This window comes from Trichomycterus rosablanca, chromosome 1, assembly GCF_030014385.1.
Source record: "Trichomycterus rosablanca isolate fTriRos1 chromosome 1, fTriRos1.hap1, whole genome shotgun sequence".
Taxonomy (NCBI): domain Eukaryota; kingdom Metazoa; phylum Chordata; class Actinopteri; order Siluriformes; family Trichomycteridae; genus Trichomycterus; species Trichomycterus rosablanca.
In genome coordinates this window covers 86,377,962-86,402,247 of record NC_085988.1, presented here as the reverse complement: position 1 = coordinate 86,402,247, position 24,286 = coordinate 86,377,962, and the positions used below count along the sequence as shown (strand labels likewise).

The window sequence follows — 24,286 nt, the reverse complement described above, 5'->3', positions numbered from 1 at the left end:
CCTGGGTTGGAGATTGATCTCTGGGAATGAGCAACATCTCTGTCTTGCTGAGATTAAGTTTCAGATAATGAGCTGACATCCATTGTGAGATATCTCGCAGACATGCTGAGATTCGAGCTGAGACTTGTGTGTCTGAAGGAGGAAATGACAGAACGAGCTGAGTGTCATCTGCATAGGAGTGGTAGGAGAAGCCATGGGAGGCTATGACCTTACCCAGAGAGCGGGTGTAGATAGAGAAAAGAAGTGGGCCAAGTACAGAGTCCTTACGAACACCGGTTGAGAGAGTGCATGGAGGAGATATGGATCCTCTCCATGACACTTGGTAAGAGCGCCCTTTGAGGTAGGAGGCCATCCATTGCCATGCTGAACCTGTTACTCCAAGGTTGGAGAGAGTGGACAAGAGAATGCTGTGATTCACTGTGTCGAAGGCTGCAGAGAGGCCAAGAAGAACAAGGACAGATGACAGTTTGGCTGCTTTGGCTGCATGAAGCTTCTCAGTAACAGCTACAATTGCTGTTTCCGTAGAATGTGCTGCCTTGAAGCCAGATTGGTACGGATCGTGGAGGTCATTCTGAGTAAGAAAGGCAGATAGTTGGTTATAGACAGCACGTTCAAGAATTTTGGATAGAAAAGAGAGGAGTGAGACAGGTCTGTAGTTGTTAATGTCTGTAGTGTCTAGTGTAGGTTTCTTAAGAAGGGGAATGACCTGAGCCTTCTTAAAAGCAGTAGGGACAACACCTGATGTCAGGGAGTTGTTGATGATGGGTGTGATGAAGGGGATTAGGTCCTGTGAGATGTCTTTGAGGATGGTGGATGGTATAGGGTCGAGTGTGCATGTAGTGGGATTGCTGGATGAGAGGAGCTGTGTAACCTCATCCATGGTGAGTGGGGTGAAGCTGGTGAGTGTGTTGGTGGGTTGAGGATCAGTTGAAAGTGGGTCAGTCGGAGAGAAGGATTGATTGATTTTGTCAATCTTGTCCTGAAAGAATGTTGCAAAGTCAGTAGCAGTGAGAGAGGCAGATGGGGGAGGAGGAGGAGGGTTCAGAAGAGAGGAAAAGATAGCATGAAACTTACGTGGGTCAGCAGCAGATTGTTCAAGCTTGGCTTTGTAAAAAGATGTTTTTGCAGCAGTCACGTCGGATGAGAACCTGGACAGCAGATCGTGGTAGGAGTGGAGATCCACACTGAGCTTAGATTTCCTCCACTTTATCTCAGCTGCCCTCAATTCTCTTCTGCTGCTGCGCAATACATCTGAAAGCCAAGGAGCAGGGTGAGAAGGTTTTCCTCATTTGAGGGTAAGAGGACAGAGCTGATCGAGGGATGTTGAAAGAGAAGAGAGTAGAGTATTAGTTGCGGAGTTGAGTGGAAGGGTAGCAAGCATGTCAGGGTTAGGTAGTGAAGTTAGGATGTTGGAGATCAGCAAGGAGGAAGAAAGAGAGTGAAGATTAGGGCGTGTTTTAAGGGTGTAAGTGTGGTTGGAAGTAGAAAGAGTTGGGAGATAGAGAGAGAAAGACACAAAGTGATGGTCGGAGAGGTGAAGTGGGGTGACAGTGAGGTCCAGAGCAGAAGCTGGATGGCTGAAGACCAGGTCCAGAAGATTGCCTCCTTTGTGTGTCAGAGGGCTGTGGTTAAAGAGGAGGTCGAAAGATGAAAGAAGGGGAAGAAGACAGGAGGACTGAAGTTTGCCTGTAGGGAGATTAAAGTCACCAAGAAGAGTCAGAGGAGTTCCATCTGAAGGGAAGAAACTCAGAAGAATATCCAGCTCTTCTATGAAGTCTCCCAATGAGTCTGGTGGTCTGAAGATGACAATGATATGAAGAGTAATTGGAAAAGTAACAGTAATAGCATGAAATTCAAAGGATGAAATGTTAAGGTGAGAAAGATTCACAGGAGTGAAGTGCCATTTCCTGGTCAAGAGCAAACCTGTACCACCACCCCTACCAGATCCTCTCAGTGTATGAGAGAAGGTGTAGGCAGAGGATAAGGCTGCTGGTGTAGCTGAGTTCTCTGTGGTGATCCATGTCTCAGTCAGTGCCAGGAAGTGAAGGCTGTGAGAAAGTGCAAAAGCTGAGATAAAGTCAGCTTTTTGGACGGCTGATTGACAGTTCCAGACCCCACCTACCACCACTGTTTGAGACTGTTGCAACAGTTGGGGGTAGATGAGGTTGCTGGCGTTGCTGTTCCTGTAATGTGACTTGTGATGTCTGCAGGGTCTGTGAGATATGAGCACAGGAATGATTGAGTAGCACATGCTGAGATAAGTTTGGTAAATGAAACAGTGTCAGAGACTGATAGTACTTACCCAAAGTTAGTGTAGTTTAGATTAGTAGAAAAAGTTAGACAGATTAAACAATCCAGACAGACATTAAAACCTAGTAATAGTAAAGACCGGCAGTGGAGATTTAATTTTATACTAAGCTTAGCCCTGCCCCTCAATTCACACCTAGGCCTCTAACAATAGACACCAACCAATCAGCAAAACACAGATTAATGCAGCAACAGACTACATTTAAATTTTCAGCATTTAGCAGACGCTTTTATCCAAAGCGACTTACACAATGAGCAGAACACGATGAGCAATTGAGGGTTAAGGGTCTTGCTCAGGGACCCAACAGTGGCAACTTGGTGGTGGCGGGGCTTGAACCGGCAACCTTCTGTTTAGTAGTCCAGTACCTTAACCACTGAGCTATCACTGGCCCTATCACAAGGCTATCACTGAGCTATCACTGAGCTAGACTAGCTTTAGTTTCTTACAAATAGTTAAATTCTAGCACAGTAAAGTAAGTTAATAGTCAAAGTTACAAAGATAAATTCTAAAACAAGTTACAGCAAAGAATATACTTCAACCAGAAGCTTACCTTACTCAAGAATACAAATGAACACAATGGAAGTTACAAGCACTGACAATAAAACTGATAATTAATCTATTATAATCACAAACCTAGCGTGCCTGCTGTCTGACTCCTGAATGTGAACATGTGAATCATCCATACTAAAACATCCAGCTTAAACAGGTGTCTGACCATCTTTAGCCATATAGTTTATTTACTTATCATTCTACTCTTTCAGTTTTTTAAATCATGTTTTTTTATTTAAAATAAATAAAGATGGTGGCATTCTGGCTGCTCAGCACAAAGAACAATCTAAAAGTAAGTATAACCAAAATAGAGAGTCCCCATACCTGAACATTTAATGTGAGCAACCTCATTGTTATTATCACACTCGTTCTGTCCCCATGGTGAAGATGGACAATGCAGCAGAGTGGAATCATGTTTCCTACATTTTACATGATCCAGCCAGTTAGGAGCAGATTCCAGTCTTGCTTTCCCCCAGAATTCACTGCCAGTTCTTCCACAGTTCAGCTCTCGACAGATTACACTCACTGTTAATTTGGTCATGCCATTGTAACACACGTTACCCCAGGTACCATTGAAGAAGACCTCCAGATTCCCCTCACAGCCCTCGGTAAGGCGGAACTCTTTGAACTCTGATGGGTGACAGACAACTTTAGTTTGTTATTGTTGTATTAATTTAGTATGAATTATAAAATATTTGTATTAATATACGTCCTCTTCACTCAAGGATGAAATAAAAAGTGTTTCTTTTGATGAGATCATGGGTCCTCAGTAAAAAAATAAAAAGTATACATACAAACATTTTATTGATAAATGGTCCATAAAGTTAATTACACACTACCCACAGCATACAGTACCTGAACACACCACCCCAACGTCCTCTTGGTGTCCACATTCATTCTTCTCACAGATCTTAAATCTGCAGTTCCACAGGGACGTCTCGTTCTCCTCACACTCCACCTTATTCAGCAATATGGACCCAGTTCCAGGACCAAACCAGGCTGGTATGTGGGTACTGAGGGCCACACCACACTGTAGCTCTCTGCAAACCACCTGGGCATCTTTAATATCCCACAAGTCACCACACACTGTTCCCCATGAACCACTGTGGAAAACCTCCAGCCTTCCTGCACAGTCACCACCAGACCCAACCAGCCTGATGGGCCTTTGACCTTGGTTATAAACACACACACACACACACACACCCACAAACACACAGACACACACACAAACACACACACACACACACACACCCACAAACACACAGACACACAAACACACACACACACACACACACACACAATTTTTTTTCATTGCTGTGTTTATTAATGCAAATGAAATGGGTTCATGCTAATCTTCATCCTGTTATTGATTATAAAAGTCAGAACAGAAAATATTTGATGGAAACCTTAATGTTTTGTTGGTTGCATATATATAATAATTATTATGAAGTGTTTTATTATTATAAATAATATAAAGTGTTTACCAGAGCAGGTGATGGACAGCAGTTCTCTGGAGCTGCAGTTAGCAGGTTTTGCTCTGCTGCAGTTCCCCAGATGTTCTTCACTTCCAGAGCAATTGAAAGCTGTTCCACACATGTGGTTGTGTTCAGTAGTGGATGGAGAGGAGCTGAAGTTCAGCACAGATCCACAGCCCAGCTGTCTGCAGAGCACAGAGAACTCAGCCAGACTCCAGGAGTCCAGGAGAACCTTCCTCCAGTCCTGTCCAAAATAAACCTCCACCTCCCCCTGACACTCACTTCCTCCTGTTAACCTCACTCGCCCATCATGAAACGCCAGAGAGGAACCTGAAGAGAAACAATAAATCAAGGTTCAATAAGGAAACACAGGTTATTCATAAACAGGTCCTACACCACTTTAACATCTCACCAGTACAGATAACTCCAGCATCCTGTTTATGAGAGCATGCAGCTCGACTCCATGATGAGACTGGACATTGGGACAGGTGGGTCTCGTTCCCCTTACAATCAAACACATCAGACCAGATCTGGACGCTCCCCTCCCCAAACCAGTCAGCCTCCAGGACAGCCACAGCACTCCCACAATTCAGCTGGGCACAGAAGACACTGGCAGCTTTCATGTTCCAGCTTCCAGCACAAACTGTTCCCCAATCACTGAGGTACTGGAGCTCCACTCGACCAGAACAGGAGTCTGGACCGTCCACCAGCCGAGCCTCAGTGTGACCTGAACAAACAGCTGAGAGCTCAGTGATAAAGGAAATGTGATTAACAGTGACACTGAGACTGAGAAATAAATCATGATACTTCACCAGAACAGATTAATCCCACATCACTGGAATGGGAGCAGGTGAGGTTGGTAGATGAAATTGTGCAAAAGATAATATCAGATTCGTTTCCTCTACACTGAAGCTCCTCTGTCCACACCGGATGTTCTCCTCTACCAAAAGCAGCAGCTCCCAGCACCTCCACAGGAAGTCCACAGCCAAGATCTCGACACACAACCTCTGCATCCTGCTGGTCAAAGTCAGCATCACACACTGTGTACCAGGTCTTCCCAAGAACCACCTCGACTCTCCCGGAGCATCGGTGAGGACCATCAACAAGCCGGGACTTTCTGTGTCCTGTATGTTTTTTATTATGAAAATAAATATAAAATAACAAGCAGTCATTGTATAACTCTAAATTCAATATTGCCCAAACTTCAGCATTATGTGAGACATGCTTGTTTAGCAGTTTACCTGAGCAGATTACTCCAGTGTCATGATCATGCCGACAGGTGTATTGTTCAAAAACCTGTGATACACAACTTTTCAGTGTAGATTCTGATCCAGTACAGCCCACATCATTCATCCAGATTGGTCCTGATCCTGGTCCAAAGTGAGCATTACGCAGTGCATCTACAGCCTCTCCACAGTCCAGCTCTCTACACACCACTGCAGCTTCTTCAATGCCCCACTGACCTGATCCACACACTGTTCCCCACCGTCCATCATGAAGAACCTCCACTCTCCCAGCACAGCGACTTCCACCATCCACCAGCTTCACACTGGCTGCATACAAGAAGAAGAGAGAGATTTTTAGGTTCATTGTATAGTGAAAAATATTTGCTTCTTCCAACTTTCATTTATTTTTGTGATGTATAAAATCACCAAACTACTTTTAATATAAAAACATGAATAAACAAAGATTTATTAAAGAAAAAAGGTCTTTAATGTCATTGCTAGGGCTTTGTGACTACAGTAAACCACAGTGAGAGCCATTATCCACAAATAGAGAAATATAGAATAGTGGTCATTTTTCCCAGTAGAGCCGGTCTACTAAAATTTCACCACAAATGAACGAACAACTTCTAACGTCTTAGTGAGGGCAGGTGTAGCCTAAGATACTGGACTAGTAATCCAAAGGTCACTGGCTCAAGCCCCACCACTGGGAGGTTGCCATTGTTGGGCCCTTAAGCAAGGCCCTCCACCCTCAATAGCTTAGACAGTGTACTACCACAGTATTGTAAGTTGCTTTGGATAAAAACATCTGCTAAATGCTGAAAAAATGTAAATCTAGGGAACAGCTGGCCTCACTTGCCTTTGTTACTGTAACGAGGAGGTTTAGTGGTCTGGTACCACCCAGACAAACCCGCAGAGAAAAAACAGGACCCAAGGTGCAAAGCACAAACAAAAAAACCTAAATAGTACCAAGAAGGGGGAAAAGTTCTAGGTGGGACACTCGACTGTGGCCGACTAACCAGCTACTTGGTCCACCAATCAACTGGCACACGAGTCGAGACCCCGGACACTTAGTATTCCCAAAATTTTTAACAAAAAAAAGGGGGAAAAACAAGGAAATAACTATTTCAGAAAAGGAATCGACTCGTGGGTCCGATTCCGCGAAAGAATCGAATGCCGAGATGATTGACTTGTCTACCATTGTTGGATTCCACAACGGAATGCGGTAAAGTGCAACTTTGTGTTATAGATAAACAAGACGAGCACTCTTCTTTAATAAAGTAAGAAGAGATTAAACGCACAATGGCCGACTACCTTACCGACTGAGGATTGACTCAGCACAGAGTAACACTCTGTACTTCCCTAAATAGGACACTCGCAGGTGCTAATCAGCGCTATGGCTTTTGGGAAACATAGTCCGCTGGCCATTGAAACAGGACGATCTATCCTTTTGGCTGCAAGAAGCTCTGGAGAAAGGTAATCAACGCGTTACAGTTACAGTCAGTGTACACAATTCCACAATAACAAAGATAAGATAACTGTGAAATATTCATCTCTTACCAGCACACACCAGTCCCACATCACTGGAATGGGAGCAGGTGTGGTTGGTAGGTGATGTTGGACAGAGGTGAATCTGAGACTCGTTTCCTCTACACTGAAGCTCCTCTGTCCACACCTGATGTTCTCCTCTACCAAAAGCAGCAGCTCCCAGCACCTCCACAGGAAGTCCACAGTCCAGCTCTCGACACACAACCTCTGCATCCTGCTGGTCAAAGTCAGCATCACACACAGTGTACCAGGTCTTCCCATGATGCACCTCGACTTTCCCAGAGCAACGAGAACCTCCACCAACCAGTCTGACTCCTGAAATATTACCATATACATAAAATATAAAATAATTAAAAATCAGAAGTCAGGTGGAATGAAGGATCATTGTGGTTAGTAATAATCTGTAACATGCTTTTCTGGAACTGTTTACCTGAGCAGATAACTCCAGCATCATTATGATGATCACAGTCATGTTTTCCCCACCCTGCTGATCTACATTTCTTCAGTGTAGATTCTGATCCACTACAGTGTACTTCATCCATCCAGATTGGTCCTGATCCTGGTCCAAATTTAGCCCGACGCGGTGCATCTACAGGATCTCCACAGTTCAGCTCTCTACACACCACTGCAGCATCTTCCACCTCCCAATAATCACCACACACTGTTCCCCACCGTCCATCATGAAAAACCTCCACTCTCCCAGCACAGCGACTTCCACCATCCACCAGCCTCACACTTCCTTAATAGGAAAATACATTATATAGATGAGCAATAGAGAGGTAAAAAAAAAAATTGTGTAGAAAAAGTTGGGACAGTATGAAATATGCAAATAAAATAAAACTGCAGAGTTCCTTACATTGACAGGATGAACCTGAGATATTTTATCTTTTATCTGCTCAACTTCATTTCATTTATTAATAAACATCCATTCCTGCATTTCAGACCTGCAACACATTCCAAAAAAAGTTGGGACCGGGGCAATTTAGAGCGAGTAATGAGGTGAAAAACTAAATAATGATGTGATGTTAAACAGGTGATGTGAACAGGTGATTGTAATCATGGTTTGGTACAAAAGCAGCATCCAGGAAAGGCTGAGAGTCTCTGATGAGTAAAGATGATCAGAGGATCCAGTTTGTCCACAAATGTGTGAGAAAATGATTGAAATGTTTAAAAACAATGAACCTCAAAGAAAGATTGGAAAAAATTTGCATGTTCTCCCTCTACAGTGCAGAATTTCATTAAACCATTCAAGGAATCAGGAGGAATTTCAGTGTGTAAAGGTGGAGGGTGCAAGATTAATCTGAACGCTCGTGATCTTCCATCCCTCAGACGGCATCAAGAACCTCCACTCAACACTAGCTGATATAACCACATGGGTGATTGATTAGTTTATCAAACCTTTATCAGCTCTACAATACAGAGTTACTGCACTAATCATACTTAACACTTTACTGTGCAAAAAAGTTCACCATGTCCAGAAGCAGCTTTCACTTCTCTGGTCTTGGAGGCATCTAGGATGGACCATCACACAGTGGAAACATGTATTGTGGTGAGACGAATTTTTTTCTTTTTTAGAAAAAATGGACGCTGTGTGCCAAAGACGACAAGGATCCAGACTGTTATCAGCAACACGTCCAAAAGCCAGGCTCTGTCATAGTATGGGGCTGTGTGAAAACCACCTCCTGCACACATTACAAAGGCGTGGCTGCAGAAGAAGAGGGTACGGGTACTGGACTGGCCTGCCTGCAGTCCTGACCTGTCCCCAATAAAGAAAGTGTGGAGGATTCTGAAACGACGACGACCCCCCGTACTGCTGCACATCTTAAGACGTGTTTGCAGGAAGAACGAGACAAAATAAAAGCTGAAACACTAAATCACTCGCTCTCCTCGGTGCCAAAACCTCTTTTAAGTGGTGAAAAGGAATGACAACATTACAAAGTGGTAAATGCTTTACTGTCCCAACTTTTTTTGGAATGTGTTGCAGGCCTGAAATGCAGGAATGGATGTTTATTAATAAATGAAATGAAGTTGAGCAGATAAAAGATGAAATATCTCAGCTTCATCCTGTCTGACATCAAATAAACGTCAAAGTCAATGTAAGAAACTCTGTGTTTTTTTTTTATTTACATTTTTCATACTGTCCCAACTTTTTTGATTTGGGGTTGTAATACTTATTATTATTATTATCTAACATTTTTAACATTAATCATGTACACTGTTTACCTGAGCATATAACTGCAGCATCTTTACTGTGGTCACAGTTATTCATCCCCCATCCTGTTGATCTACAGTTCCTCAGTGTAGATTCTGACCCAGTACAGCCCACATCATCCATCCAGGTTGGTCCTGATCCTGGTCCAAAGTAAGCATCACCCAGAGCATCTACAGCCTCTCCACAGTCCAGCTCTCTACACACCACTGCAGCATCTACCAGATCCCAGTAATCACCACACACTGTTCCCCACTGTCCATCATGAAGAACCTCCACTCTCCCAGCACAGCGACCACCATCCACCAGCCTCACACCACCTGAACAAAGCAGAACAATGAGAGTTACTATGAGGTATGTGTGTATAAAGCTTAATTTATCTTGGACATTAAAATGTGAAATAAGAAAAAACTGTGAAATAATGCATCTCTTACCAGCACACACCAGTCCCACATCACTGGAATGGGAGCAGGTGTGGTTGGTAGGTGATGTTGGACAGAGGTGAATCTGAGACTCGTTTCCTCTACACTGAAGCTCCTCTGTCCACACCTGATGTTCTCCTCTACCAAAAGCAGCAGCTCCCAGCACCTCCACAGGAAGTCCACAGTCCAGCTCTCGACACACAACCTCTGCATCCTGCTGGTCAAAGTCAGCATCACACACTGTGTACCAGGTCTTCCCATGATGCACCTCGACTCTCCCAGAGCACCGATGAGGACCATCAACTAATCTGACTCCTGAAATATTAAAAGAGTATTTAATGACTGAGGTAGTAAACATACTCTGGTAAAATATATTAGCACACACAGAAGTAAATCACAAGTAAATGTGAACTGTGTGGTGAAGGTACAGAAACTATCACCACTACTTTAAATCCATTTAACATGAGATCTGGTTACTTTAAACACTTTGTTTTAGATAAGATAAAATAATCCTTTATTAGTCCCACAGTGGGGAAATTCACTATGTAAATTAAAGAAAGATGTAAAATATTAACTAGATTCACTATTAAATATAAACTATTGTGGATAGCATTAAAACATAATCTCTTAATCATTAAATACAGTTTATAGTCATCTATGAGAACAGTACAGTTTACCTGAGCACATGACTGAAGCATCATTATGATGATCACAGTAATGGTTCCCCCATCCTGCTGATCTACAGTTCTTCAGTGTAGATTCTGATCCAGTACAGGTCACATTCTCCATCCAGATTGGTCCTGATCCTGGTCCAAAGTGAGCATTACCCAGCACAGCTACAGCCTCCCCACAGTCCAGCTCTCTACACACCACTGCAGCATCTTTTATATCCCAGCCTGCACCACACACTGTTCCCCACTGTCCATCATGAAGAACCTCCACTCTCCCAGCACAGCGACTTCCACCATCCACCAGCCTCACACCACCTGTACAGTAGAGGATTCTGGGTGGAGTTGTGAAGTTTCGATCACAAAGGAAAATAGCAGTGTGATAGCTCAGTGGTTAAGGTACTGGACTAGTAATCAGAAGGTTGCCGGTTCAAGCATCACCACTGGGCCCCTGAGCAAGGCCTTTATCCCTCAGTTGCTCAAAACTGTGTTCAGTCATAATGGATAAAGGTGTCTGCTAAATGTAAAATGTTCAAGTTTATGTATAAATTTAAGGTTTTGCGTACTAATTAATTTGCTTTTTAAAAAAGTCATGACTAAAATCAGGCAAATTCAGAATGTATTTAGACATTGTTAGCCGACTTTACTGTGCTGTGGTTTTGATAGAATTGATTAGAATTTATATCATTACATTCTTTACCACCAATCTACACTTTATCACCAGAATGACTAAGTGAAAACGTCACTGATCAAAAATCAAAAACTAAAATCACTTATTCACAAATGTTTTCAGACTGGTTTCTTTAATTTTTTGTGGTCAGGTTCATCCTTTTGGCTTTAGTTGTCCTTGACATGTGTGGAAAACTCAATTTTAAAGGGGGGGCAATTACTTTTTCACATAGCGTCAGGTTGGTTTTGATAGCTTTTTTCCCTTAATGAATGAAATCATCATTTAAAAACTGCTTTTTGTATTTACTCAGGTTATCTTTGTCTGATATTTACATCTGTTTGATAATCTGAAATATTTAAGTGTGACAAATGTGCAAAAACAAAATTAATCTGTAAGGGGCAAATACTTTTTCACAGCACTGTAGGTCTATAAGGGCTTAAAATGTCCACTGCACTGTCAGGACAAAAAACAAACCGTAAACTCTCTGTACATCTCCACCATTACATTGTGGCAAGGCGTAGATTAGAACAGGGATATAAAACAGGGCAGTTGTAGCCTAGTGGTTAAGATACTGGACTAGTAATCCAAGGTCGCTGGTTCAAGCCCCACCACTGCCAGGTTGTTACTGTTGGGCCCTTGAGCAAGGCCCTTAATCCTCAATTGCTTAGTATACTGTCTCAGTACTGTAAGTCACTTTGGATAAAAATGTAAATATAAAACAATATCTAAGTTTTTGAGAGTTCCCATGACTGCAGTGGTCTCAATCATTTTTAAATGGAGGAAGCTTGACACTAACTAAAACCTTCTTAGAGTTGATAATGTGGCCACTTTAGGAATCGTTGCTAATACCATTCTTACTGTAAATCATGATGGTGGCAGCATTAAACTTTTGGGGTGCTTTTCAGCAGCAGAGACAGGGAGACTAGCTAGAATTGAGGGACAGAAAAATGCAACCGAATACAGGAACGTATTTAAAGAAAATCTCCTGTAGAGCACAAGCAAACTCAGATTAGGATGATAGTTCAGCTTTCAACTCAACAATAACCCAAAGCATACAGCCAGTACAACGCTGGAGTGGCTTCAAAACAAGTCTCTGAATGCCCTTGAGTGGCCAAACCAAAACCCAGGCTTACCAAACATCTGTGGGAGAAACCTGAAAATAGCGGTTCACAGATGTTCTCCTCCCAATCTGATTGAGCTTGAAATGATTTTCCATAAAGAATGGAATAAACTGCCCAAATCCAGCTGTGCAAAGCTTGCAGAGATGTTTCCAAGAAGATTTGCAGCTGCAATTGCTGCCATATGGTCTAAATACTTTTCTGAATAAAAGTCTGCAGTTGGTGATTTTTTATGAATTAAAAAAAACAAGAAGTTTCACAATTTTCATTAGGGGTGATTAAGTGTAAGTTGTGGTAAAATGATCATTAAATTCATAGTTCACAACACAGTAAAGTGTAAAAGGGGGTCTGAATACTGTCTGAATCCACTGTTTGCTCCGTTCTCTCATGTCCCAAAAATACTCTATTAGATTTTATTGGAACGTTTAATCTGCACAATGCAGCAGAAATCAAGATCTAAAGCTGACTTCTGCGGTTGTAGTCCATTTGCCTGAAGGTTTGACATGTTGTGTTCCTAGATGATTGGCAAGATTATAACGATTGTTCATTTATTTACTGTATCCTTCCTGTCAGTTTGAATCAGTCCGGTCTTTCTTCTTTCTCACCATCAAGTTGTTCCCAGTGAAAGAAATGCCAATCAGTAAATGTAGTTCAATGTTATTTATGAGTGTGTATACAAACCCTATTTCCAAAAAAAAAGGGGGAAGCTGTGTATGACATAAAAAGAAGAATCTGTGTTTTCACAACTTGTAAATAAATTAAATTGTAAGTGGAAAATCGAAACCCATTTATACCTGCAGCACACGTAAAAAAGGTTGGGACAGAGGCAAAATAAGAGTAAAATGTTGATAGGATACTCAAGTTGCAGTGTTCTTAAATAAGCAAGTGAATTGCTAAAAGGTAAGGGATCAAATTTATGAAATGAGACCCTTTAAAAGAAAAGTCTGTACAAGCAAAGATGTATCATGGCTCACCACTGTGTTTTAAACTTCATCAGAGAATCATCAATCAGTTCAAAAAGAATGTTTCTTAATGCAAGATAAAAATTTAGTATTTTACCCTCTAATGTTAATTAGATAGTGAAAAGATTCAGGGAATCTGGAGAAATCTTAGTCTGTAGAGCAAAGCTAAAAACGACTGTTAAATGTTTGTGAGCTTTGAGCTCTCAGACGACACTGCATTAGATACCATCATGATACTGTGGTAAATACAGCCACATGAGCTCAGGGTTACTTTAGAAAACTTAACACGGTTTGTCACTGCATCAAGAAATGCAACCTGAAACTAACTTTTACACAAAGAACATCAGTTCTATACAGAAACACCTCTGGAGTTCTCTGGGCCCAAGCTCATCTCAGATGGACCAAAAGAAAGTGAAACCGTAGTGTGGTCTGATAAGATCACAGTTTAGCTTGTGTTTGGAAAAATGGACATCTTGTTCTCAGTGCCACAGACGAAAAATTGTTATAATTAAAAGATTTAAAGCCACCATCTGACACAGTATGAAAGCATGGTGACCTGCACATGTGTGAAGGTCTGTTTCCCAGAAAGTCCAACATATTTTAAATCACAGATTCCTTTTTGTACGGCATTTTACCAAATGACCAGCTTTATTAATAATAATAATAATAATAATAATAATAATAATAATAATAATGTGTCTGTGATATGTTCAATTAAATCCTGGGTCTTACCAGCACACACCAGTCCCACATCACTGGAATGGGAGCAGGTGTGGTTGGTAGGTGATGTTGGACAGAGGTGAATCTGAGACTCGTTTCCTCTACACTGAAGCTCCTCTGTCCACACCTGATGTTCTCCTCTACCAAAAGCAGCAGCTCCTAGCACCTCCACAGGAAGTCCACAGTCCAGCTCTCGACACACAACCTCTGCATCCTGCTGGTCAAAGTCAGCATCACACACTGTGGTCCAGGTCTTCCCATGATGCACCTCGACTCTTCCAGAGCAACGAGAACCTCCACCAACCAGTCTGACTTCTGAAATATTATCATGAGAGAATTAAAAAGCACTTCCTTAAGCTCAGTAACTGTAGAAACACTTAGCAATGCTACCAGATATATTGATAATAAAATGTGCACGATAAAAGTATGTATCTTTCATTCTCAACTAAATAATCAGCCAGTCCTCTCTTTTTCAGATATAACTGTATATTTGAACAGTTAGATTTCTTGCAAATGAAATGGTAAATAACATTTATGATGAGTAACAGGTAAGTAAACCTGGGCTTGATTTACATTTGTGGCATTTAGCTGACGCTTTCATCCAAAGTGACTTACAATTATCGCTGAATACAAGTTCAAGCAATTGAGGGTTAGAGGCCTTGCTCAGGGGCCCAACAATGTCAACCTGGCAATGATGGGGCTTAAACCAGCAACCTTATGATTACTAGTCCAGCGCCTTATCCACTAAGCTACCACTGCTCTTGATTAGAGTACTTGTGTGTGTTTATTTATACTTATAATAATAAAGTACCAACATGTATATAAATATATAAATATGTGATATATAATGTGTAATAATAATAATAGCAGCAATGGTAATAATAATACATTTCGTTATTGGCTTGGCTTGTGCCGGATTTGAAGGTTGTCTCCAACCTCTAGCGTTATCGCTCAGTGACTTATAAGCGCCACTTATAAGCGCTTCTAAGGCCGTCTGCATGAGGGGCAAGGGGTAGCAGTCCTGAATCGTGATAGCGTTGAGACTCTGATAGCCTGGAGCCCCCATTTTTTTTGCCCACAAAAAAGAGCCCCGCACTCGCAGGCGAGGAGGAGGGTTGTATGAACCCAGAACTAAGGGCCTCCTAAATATATGTTTCCATGGTTGTACACTCTGGGGAGGAGAACAAACACCCTCTTGGTGGTGTGGTGCCAGGGAGGAGATTGGTTGCACAGTCATAGGCCCTGTGGGGAGGAAGCACTTAAGCTTTGGCCTTGCTGAAATTGAGGACCCCATGCATATACGGACCTCATAGCCCAATCAATTAGAGAGTTGTAGCGCTTGAGCCACAGGTATTCCAGCACCAACTGTAGGTGGGGGGCCTGTGTCAGGTATAATTCTACCTGTTTAACATGGGACCCCACCTGCATGGCCATGGGTTGGGTGTGGTGGGTGACTGAGCCTGAACCCACAGCCCAGCCATCAATGGCAAGAATGGGTAGTGGGTAGTCCAGGGGCTCAACTGGTAGTCCAGGGACAAGGCAAGTGAGCAGTCTATAAAGCTGACTACAGCCCCAGAGTCCACAAATGCCCTTAATTCGATGTGCTGTTGAGGGGTCCATGACAGGGTGACAGGGAGGAGAAGGCCGGAAGTGGGGGAAGCTGCATGGTCTAGACCCGACCCCCCTGATTGGGGTTGATCCTTCCGTTTCCCGACTTAGCAAAGCAGCAGTCTGTCCCACACTGGGCGAGGAGTGAACGGGCCGTAAGCTGGGCAGACGGGTACCTCCCAGTTGCATGGGCTCCGGTACCTCATGTGGAGGTAGCAATCGCTCAGGCAAACCCTGCCATGCCTGGCCAGGCCCAGGGGCACGGGCGCTTTGTGCCTGCTCCTGGGCTCTCTGACACAGGTGGTTGTCTAGGCGGATGCACACCTCATAGAGCCAGCTTATCCTTGATCCTGCCATTGAGCTCCCGTTGAAATATTGCTAACAGTGCCTCCTCATTCCACCCACTCTCTGCCACCAGAGTGCGTAACTCAATAACATAATCCACAACTGAGCACACACCCTGCGAGAGTTCCAGTAGGTGTGGCCCGGCCTCCTTTCCCCAAAAGGTTGGTAAACTGTTTGACGTAGCGCATCCGTAAACGCCTGGCTGGTAGCAAAGTCTGGGGAGTTCTGTTCCCAAAGGGTGGTGGCCCAGGCCAGCGCTCTGCCTGTGAGGAGGGACACCATGAAAGAAATCTTTGATCGCTCAGTGGGGAACTAGGATGGCTGCTGCTCAAACATGAGTGAGCACCGCAGCGGGAACCCCCTGCACTTGTCTGGTTCCCCTGCATACCACTCAGAAGTGGCCACTTATTTATATATAAATATATATGTGATATAATAATAATAATAGCAGCAATAGTAATAATAATACGTTTCATTATTGGTTTGACTCGTGCTGGATTTGAACTGCGAACCTCTAGCATTATCGCTCAGTGACTTATAAGTGTGCCACTGAGTAGGACGTGAGAACTGGTGGAGGAACCACTACAAAAGGTGGTGAGAAAGTAAGGCAGGAAAGGACAAACAAAAGAAAGTTCTCAAAACAAAAACAAAACACAACTTAAACTCTCCCCCAGGCTCCCGTAGAATTCTCTTTTGAAAATGTGAGGTGCTTTTGTAACAAAACTGCAGTACATTAACGGACGAGGAGAATTAAGCTTTTGACAGCTCAGCAATCTACCTATATTTTTCTTTTGGTATCTGCTCAGCGATTTTCTTTTCTTTTTTGCAGCTCTTCCCTTCTGCTCTTTTCCTTTCTTTTTTTCTTTTCTTTTGTTTTCTCTTTCACATATACCCACCTTAGCATTCGCACTGAATCAACGGTGCGACGGCGGCTGCTGGCTGAGACCGGGTTTGACTGCAGTGCCGCACACACAGCTGAGCCTGCCAGGCGCTGATTGCCGCTGGGAATTCTGGGAATTGAAGTTCTCAACCGATCCATCTCTTCCTCTGTGCCACACAGGCCCCCTGCTGGTGGCCGACTGCATTGGTGGAACATTACTGTACAGTATTTGTGGAGACTGCTATATAAAGGAGGTCATTGTACTTATCTCCTTGGATATAATTATTTTGGCTCTACAATGACTAAATGATCAGCTCTGGTCATCAACAGAAATGGTCATCTATCAGTTTGCCTTCACAAATAACTTTAAACATGTAGAGAGACCAGCTTTACCATTTATCAAATCAAATGAAGTAAAGCCTCATAATTTAATTTAGTCTTCCTCAGATAGCATTTTATGTTAGGTGCAGCAGATTCAGAATAAAGATTGGTGTTGGCACTAGAGCTGATATGATTAACAGTTGTAGAGATACAGTAAGTACAATCACAAACATGACATTACTCACTTGTATTAACATTTTGCTCATCTCTAAACGACTGAATGGCACTACTCTTAATGACATGATTGAGTTGCTCCGAGTTGAAGTAGCCATGTTGACCAGATCGCTAACTGCCCCAATTATCCCTACACCAGGTTATGTATGATGCCAGCCATGTAAGTGCTAGCCCTCCCAGAACCCATACAGATTGAATTGCAGAGGCTACAGTTGGAAAAATGCCTTAAGATGAGAGTCTATCAGAGCAATTTTCAATGTGTGTATCCTGTGTTGGATTGGTGACCTCTTCAGTGTGTTTCCTACCTTTCACCCAGTGAATTGTACCCACTACAACCGTTAATAGGGTAAACACAGTAAATGAATGAATGATAATAACAATAATAACATTCAGTGATAATAATAATAATTAGTGATAATAATAATAATAATAATAATAATAGTAATAATAAAATAGTGATACAACTCACCTGAACAGTTTAGTGCAAATACTTCTCGACAATGAGGAACCGCCCACATTTTAGGTTTACAGAGCTTTAGATGAAGCTGTGATGCACTGCAATCTATTTTATCCAGCCACAGTGATACTGGTGATTGAGACTGGGTAACACCTAAATCTACAGCCTCACCACAGTCCAGCTGTTTACACACCAGTTCAGCAACATCTACCCTCCAGATATTCCCACACAATGGTAGCCACTGATCCACAGCCAAAATCTCCAGTCTCCCATTACAGCGACTTCCACCATCCACCAACCTCACCTCGACTAAACAGTAGTGAGAGAGAGAGATAATTAATTTTGACAAAGGCATAAAAACTGCCTGATCAAAACTCATTATCAGAACAGAGAAAGCAACATCATAATGAAATGTTTGGAATTAGTGTAAAAAAATATTCTTGAACATTAAGCTCCACCCCGTCCTCTGTACAGTAGTTACGTTGAAGGTAACAGACAGATTTTTGAGGTATCAGTCGTGTGTCACATCTTTTATTGAGGGGTGTGAATCTCCAGGGTCAGGGTCCCAGTTCCTCTCTTGTGCACTTGCCTCTAGCTCAGCCCACAGGTTTTCTAGGGGATTGTGACTAAAATGGCAGATGCTTGATTTTTTGTTCACTAAAACTTGTGCAGGTTTCTTTAAACCTTTTCTTCAAGTCTTTATAGAGCTTTGTGCACAATGGCACAGTCATCCTGGAACAACAAAGGGCCTTCCCTAAACTGCTGCAGCAAAGTTGAAAGCATATAATTTCCTTTATATGACTGATTTATTACATCTGTTCGTAGTTGTTGTGGCTGAAACACATGATTTAGGTGCCCCTAAACTTTTGTCTATATAGCATATGCTGTCTTGTGAAAAAGTAGATAGATAGATAGATAGATAGATAGATAGATAGATAGATAGATAGATAGATAGATAGATAGATAGATAGACAGACAGACAGACAGACAGACAGACAGGCAGGCAGGCCGACAGACACTTTATTAATCCCAAGGGGAAAGTCAAGCATTACAGCAGCTCAAGGTACATTAGAAAAGGAATTATTAGGTAGGTAAGTGTTACTGTACAGTACTTATTTACCCTCTTACTAATTTGTTCTATTTTTGCACATTTTGTCACATTTAAATGTTTCAGATTTTCCGACTAATTTTAATATAAGATAAAAACAGGAATAAACAAAAGAGCAGACGCCTGCGCCACACTCAGCTTGTCCCTCAACAAAAAGAGTTAAATGGTCACTCAGGTTTACTCGGAAAAGTTGGGCATGAGACAAATGTGTCTGCGTAGACGCCCAGCCGACCAGTAGCAGCACTAAAATTCAAACCCCGGATCTGGTGGGCTACTGTAAAAGACTGAGAACCTTGTTTTAAATCTTTACAACTAAATTAATTACTAGACTAACACGAGCTGAGTAAAAAACATTCAAGGAATAAAGTTCATGCTTGATGCTTTAAAGTCTGTACTTACCAGCTGTTGTGAGGGTGAGTGTGGATGAGAGAAGAACCAAAGTTCTCCAGAAATCCATCTTCCTCCTTCCTGTACCCACTCTGTACCAACTCTGTACCCACTCTGTATCACGCCGTACCCACTCTGTACCCACTCTGTACCCACTCTGTATCCACTCTGTACCCACTCGTACCCACTCTGTACCACTCTGTTCCTGATGCGATCAGTTCCACTATCTCAGAGAGACTGAATGAGATGTTTCTCCTCTCTGTCTCACCCCCTTCAGAGAGAGAGAAACAGCCACCAATCACACTCACTGTTTCCTTATTAGAAAGAGGAGAGGAAACTATCAGATGCAGTCAACCAATCAGAGGAGCCCATTCTGACTTTCTCCATACTGATGAAAAGAGCGTCGCTGCTGATAAACAGAACTCCACCTTTACCACATCAATCACTTACACACACAGGTGTGTGAGTGTGTGTGCAAGAGTGTGTGTGTGTGTGTGTAAGTGTTTGTGTGTGTGTGTACTGTATGTTTGTGATTGATGTGGTAAAGATAAGGTGGAGTGCTGTTCATGTGCATGTGCAAATGCATGCGTGTGCACAGGATTGTGTGTGTGTGTGTGCATGTGCAGGTGTGTTCATGCAGGGGGGAAAGTGTGTGTGTGTGTGTGTGAGTGTGTGTGTGTGTGTGTGTGTGTGTGTGTGAGAGTGTGTGTGTGTGTGTGTGTGTGAGTGTGTGTGTGTGTGTGCATGTGCAGGTGTGTTCATGCAGGGGGGAAAGTGTGTGTGTGTGTGTGAGTGTGTGTGTGTGTGTGCATGTGCAGGTGTGTTCATGCAGGGGGGAAAGTGTGTGTGTGTGTGTGTGTGTGAGTGTGTGTGTGTGTGTGTGTGTGTGTGTGCATGTGCAGGTGTGTTCATGCAGGGGGGAAAGTGTGTGTGTGTGTGTGTGTGTGTGTGTGTGAGTGTGTGTGTGTGTGTGTGCAGAGGGGAGAAGGGAGGGGGAGAAGAAACTAGTGTTAGATGAATCATTACTGAATCAGTTACTGAATCAACAGTGAATAATTATTGAATCATTACTAAATAACAAGTGAATCAATCATATGAAGTGAATAAAAGATTATTATTAATATTATTATTAGTAGAATAATTCATTCATTCATTTACTCACTCACTCATTCATTCACTTTTTCATTCGTTGTTCCTGCTCTGCAATAGTAATAATTCTGGTCAGTAATAAAGATGAAGAACTACAATTCTGTGTTAGTTAATGGATTATGATTGTGGTCAGTCACAACTACACAGTACAGTGTCATAACTCACTCACTCACTCACTCAGTCTCACTTATTCACTAACTCATTCACTCTCTCACACCGTAGATAGATGACATTTAAATTTTTGGCATTTAGCAGACGCTTTTATCCAAAGCGACTTACAGTACTGTGACACTATACAATCTCAGCAATTCAGGGTTAAGGGCCTTGCTTAAGGGCCTAACAGCGGCAACCAGACAGTCGTGGGGCTTAAACCGGCAACCTTCTGATTATGGGTCCAGTACCTTAACCACTAGGCTACAGTGGTGCTTGAAAGTTTGTGAACCCTTTAGAACTTTCTATATTTCTGACCTAAAACATCATCAGATTTTTACACAAGTCCTAAAAGTAGATAAAGAGAACCCAGTTAAACAAATGAGACAAAAATATCATACTTGGTCATTTATTTATTGAGGAAAATGATCCAATATTACATATTTGTGAGTGGCAAAAATATGTGAACCTCTAGGATTAGCAGTTAATTTTTAAGGTGAAATTAGAGTCAGGTGTTTTCAATCAATGGGACGACAATCAGGTGTGAGTGGGCACCCTGTTTTATTTAAAGAACATGGATCTATCAAAGTCTGCTCTTCACAACACATGTTTGTGGTAGTGTATCATGGCATGAACAAAGGAGATTTCTGAGGACCTCAGAAAAAGAGTTGTTGATGCTCATCAGGCTGGAAAAGGTTACAAAACCATCTCTAAAGAGTTTGGACTCCACCAATCCACAGTCAGACAGATTGTGTACAAATGGAGGAAATTCAAGACCATTGTTACCCTCCCCAGGAGTGGTCGACCAACAAAGATCACTCCAAGAGCAAGGCGTGTAATAGTCGGCGAGGTCACAATGGACCCCAGGGTAACTTCTAAGCAACTGAAGGCCTCTCTCACATTGGCTAATGTTAATGTTCATGAGTCCACCATCAGGAGAACACTGAACAACAATGGTGTGCATGGCAGGGTTGCAAGGAGAAAGCCACTGCTCTCCAAAAAGAACATTGCTGCTCGTCTGCAGTTTGCTACAGATCACGTTGACGAGCCAGAAGGCTACTGGAGGAATGTTTTGTGGACGGATGAGACCAAAATATAACTTTTTGGTTTAAATGAAAAGCGTTATGTTTGGAGAAAGGAAAACACTCCATTCCAGCATAAGAACCTTATCCCATCTCTGAAACATGGTGGTGGTAGTATCATGGTTTGGGCCTGTTTTGCTGCATCCGAGCCAGGACGGCTTGCCATCATTGATGGAATGATGAATTCGGAATTATATCAGAGAATTCTTAAGGAAAATGTCAGGACATCTGTCCATGAACTGAATCTCAAGAGAAGGTGGGTCATGCAGCAAGACAACGACCCTAAGCACACAAGTCGTTCTACAAAGAATGGTTAAAGAAGAATAAAGTTCATGTTCTGGAATGGCCAAGTCAAAGTCCTGACCTTAATCCAATCGAAATGTTGTGGAAGGACCTGAAGCAAGCAGTTAATGTGAGGAAACCCACCAACATCCCAGAGTTGAAGCTGTTCTGTACGGAGGAATGGGCTCAAATTCCTCCAAGACGGTGTGCAGGACTGATCAACAGTTACCGGAAACGTTTAGTTGCAGTTATTGCTGCAAAGGGGGGTCACACCAGATACTGAAAGCAAAGGTTCACATACATTTGCCACTCATAGATATGTAATATTTTCATTTTCCTCAATAAATAAATGACCAAGTACAATATTTTTGTGTCATTTGTTTAACTGGGTTTTCTTTATCTACTTTTAGGACTTGTGTGAAAATCTGATGATGTTTTAGGTCATATTTATGCAGAAATATAGAAAATTCTAAAGGGTTCACAAATTTTTAAGCACCACTGTACAGCTGCCCTACTGAGATCACAGAGCCCTGACCTCAACCAATCTGAACAACTTTTGGTCTGAATTATCGTCTCTGGACTGAATGACACACATTTCCAAAGATCCATTTCAAAATCTTGGAAGCCTTTCCACAGGATCAGACGCTGCTATAGCTGCAATGTAAAGACCATTTCTAGTAATGCCTGTTCTTATATTATGAGATGTTCAACAAATTCTCAGTCAGGTGTTTCCATCATTTTGGCTATATAGTGTAAGGGGCTCAGATTCTGCTGAATGGCTTCATCTCATCAGTGTCTGTAAAGACATACTGGTGACTTTGGGTCCACTGACGTGAGTGGTGCTAAGGTATCTGCTGACGTGATTGCAGTAGGATCAGATAATACGGTGGCAGTGATGGAACCGGGACAAATTTATTGGAAACATGTCCCTGCAAAACGATGCTATCTTCGAGAATGAAATGTTAGTGTGCATGTGGAAGTGTTAGTGTGTTATTGTGTGCAGGAGCCTGAATAACAGACACAATGAAGTGGTGGTGGATAATCAGCACATGCCTGGTGGCTAGTGTGGTGTCCTGGACTCCAGGATCCAGACTGTGGAAGATTAACACTGTGAGATGACGATGGAAGAATTCAACACTGACCAGACAACAAGACAACTTGACATGTTAGGAGGTGACATCTGTACTATTGCAACTATCTCTCTGGAGGGCAATGGCTCTCTATATGGTACTAGATCATCTCCACGTACACGTATGTGGGCAACATGTAATGACACATGTACACTGCAAATCTCCACAAATGTAAGCCTCTCAACAACAGACGATTCGTGGAACAGTACAACAGGTGATAATATTACCATCAACAGTACGATGGACGTACTGTGTACTTTCACTAATGCATCAGAAATTGCTAACAGATCATAATGGTAGGAACGAATTCAGGTAGTAAAATAAACTGCTACAGGACAAGCAACACACCTTTCCATGGATAAAGTTGCTCAATGGTTACCCTCCGGGGCAAAGCCCATGACACAACAATATGAATGGGAAAAGATGGCTTCTAAAGCCATCATAAATGCTACTAACCAAACTGAGGTTATATCTAATATAACAAATTGGTTAAATTGGACAGAATGTACTTTAAATACCATATATGCTGTACAGCAAAGAGATCGGGTACAACAAATGTTAACAGGGAATAGTATAAGTGGGTGGAGGGTATTTTGGAATATTTCTACTGTCTATTGGGTTTCGGTTAAAGGACAACATACTATTTGTAATGAAACACAATATACCGGTGTTTATTCTATGTTTAATGTAACTAAACAACAAACTGTTTGTCAATTTCATAACTTACCTTTATTGGTAGGATTACCACCTCAATTCTTTAGGTTAAGACCACAAGGTAATTGTATCGGTGATGATAATCAGACCCGTGATTTATCTGACTGTGATGAAACTGATAGAGGGTTAGTATGCTTTCTCCACTCCACTGTGTGGAACCCATGTTTGATACAAACGGTGGGAATTTGTGACTGGGAAATCCTCCCATCGTCTTATTCTAGTTTCCATGAAGTAGGTCCACATTGTTTGTGTGTGGCTACCATGCGACCAAATCCTCAATTGCCTTACACCCCTTTTGTGGGTTGTTTGCATAATATTTATATTTGGCAATGGAATAATCAAGCTTACCTGTTGTCTAATCATTGAAAGGTTGATATATAAAAATCTTTCCAGTGGGAGGTTCTACACAGCCGAGTGGACATGAGCTTAGAACTAATCCAAAAGAAATTGAATGAATCGTTAATCTTGCATCAATATTTGCAAAAGATAAACACATCGTTACAAAAACATGTGGTACAAACTATTTTGACACAACAACAATTAATACATTTAGGTCGTGTAATTGAA

At 42.2% G+C, this 24,286-nt stretch overlaps 1 protein-coding gene across 1 annotated transcript in view; it reads right to left on the bottom strand.

Moving 5' to 3' along the window:
* Nucleotides 1-14,938, bottom strand: part of LOC134330366 (scavenger receptor cysteine-rich type 1 protein M130-like) — a 72,412-nt gene extending 57,474 nt beyond the window's left edge. Inside the window, exons 1-8 of the mRNA XM_063011505.1 lie at nucleotides 14,809-14,938; nucleotides 9,747-10,049; nucleotides 9,327-9,632; nucleotides 7,527-7,842; nucleotides 7,116-7,411; nucleotides 5,567-5,885; nucleotides 5,151-5,449; nucleotides 3,713-4,027 (exon numbers count right to left, since the gene is read on the bottom strand). Of these exons, the coding sequence (XP_062867575.1) occupies nucleotides 3,713-4,027; nucleotides 5,151-5,449; nucleotides 5,567-5,885; nucleotides 7,116-7,411; nucleotides 7,527-7,842; nucleotides 9,327-9,632; nucleotides 9,747-10,049; nucleotides 14,809-14,938 (2,284 nt within the window). The remainder of the gene's footprint in view (nucleotides 1-3,712; nucleotides 4,028-5,150; nucleotides 5,450-5,566; nucleotides 5,886-7,115; nucleotides 7,412-7,526; nucleotides 7,843-9,326; nucleotides 9,633-9,746; nucleotides 10,050-14,808) is intronic.
* Between the last annotated feature and the right edge of the window lie 9,348 nt (nucleotides 14,939-24,286).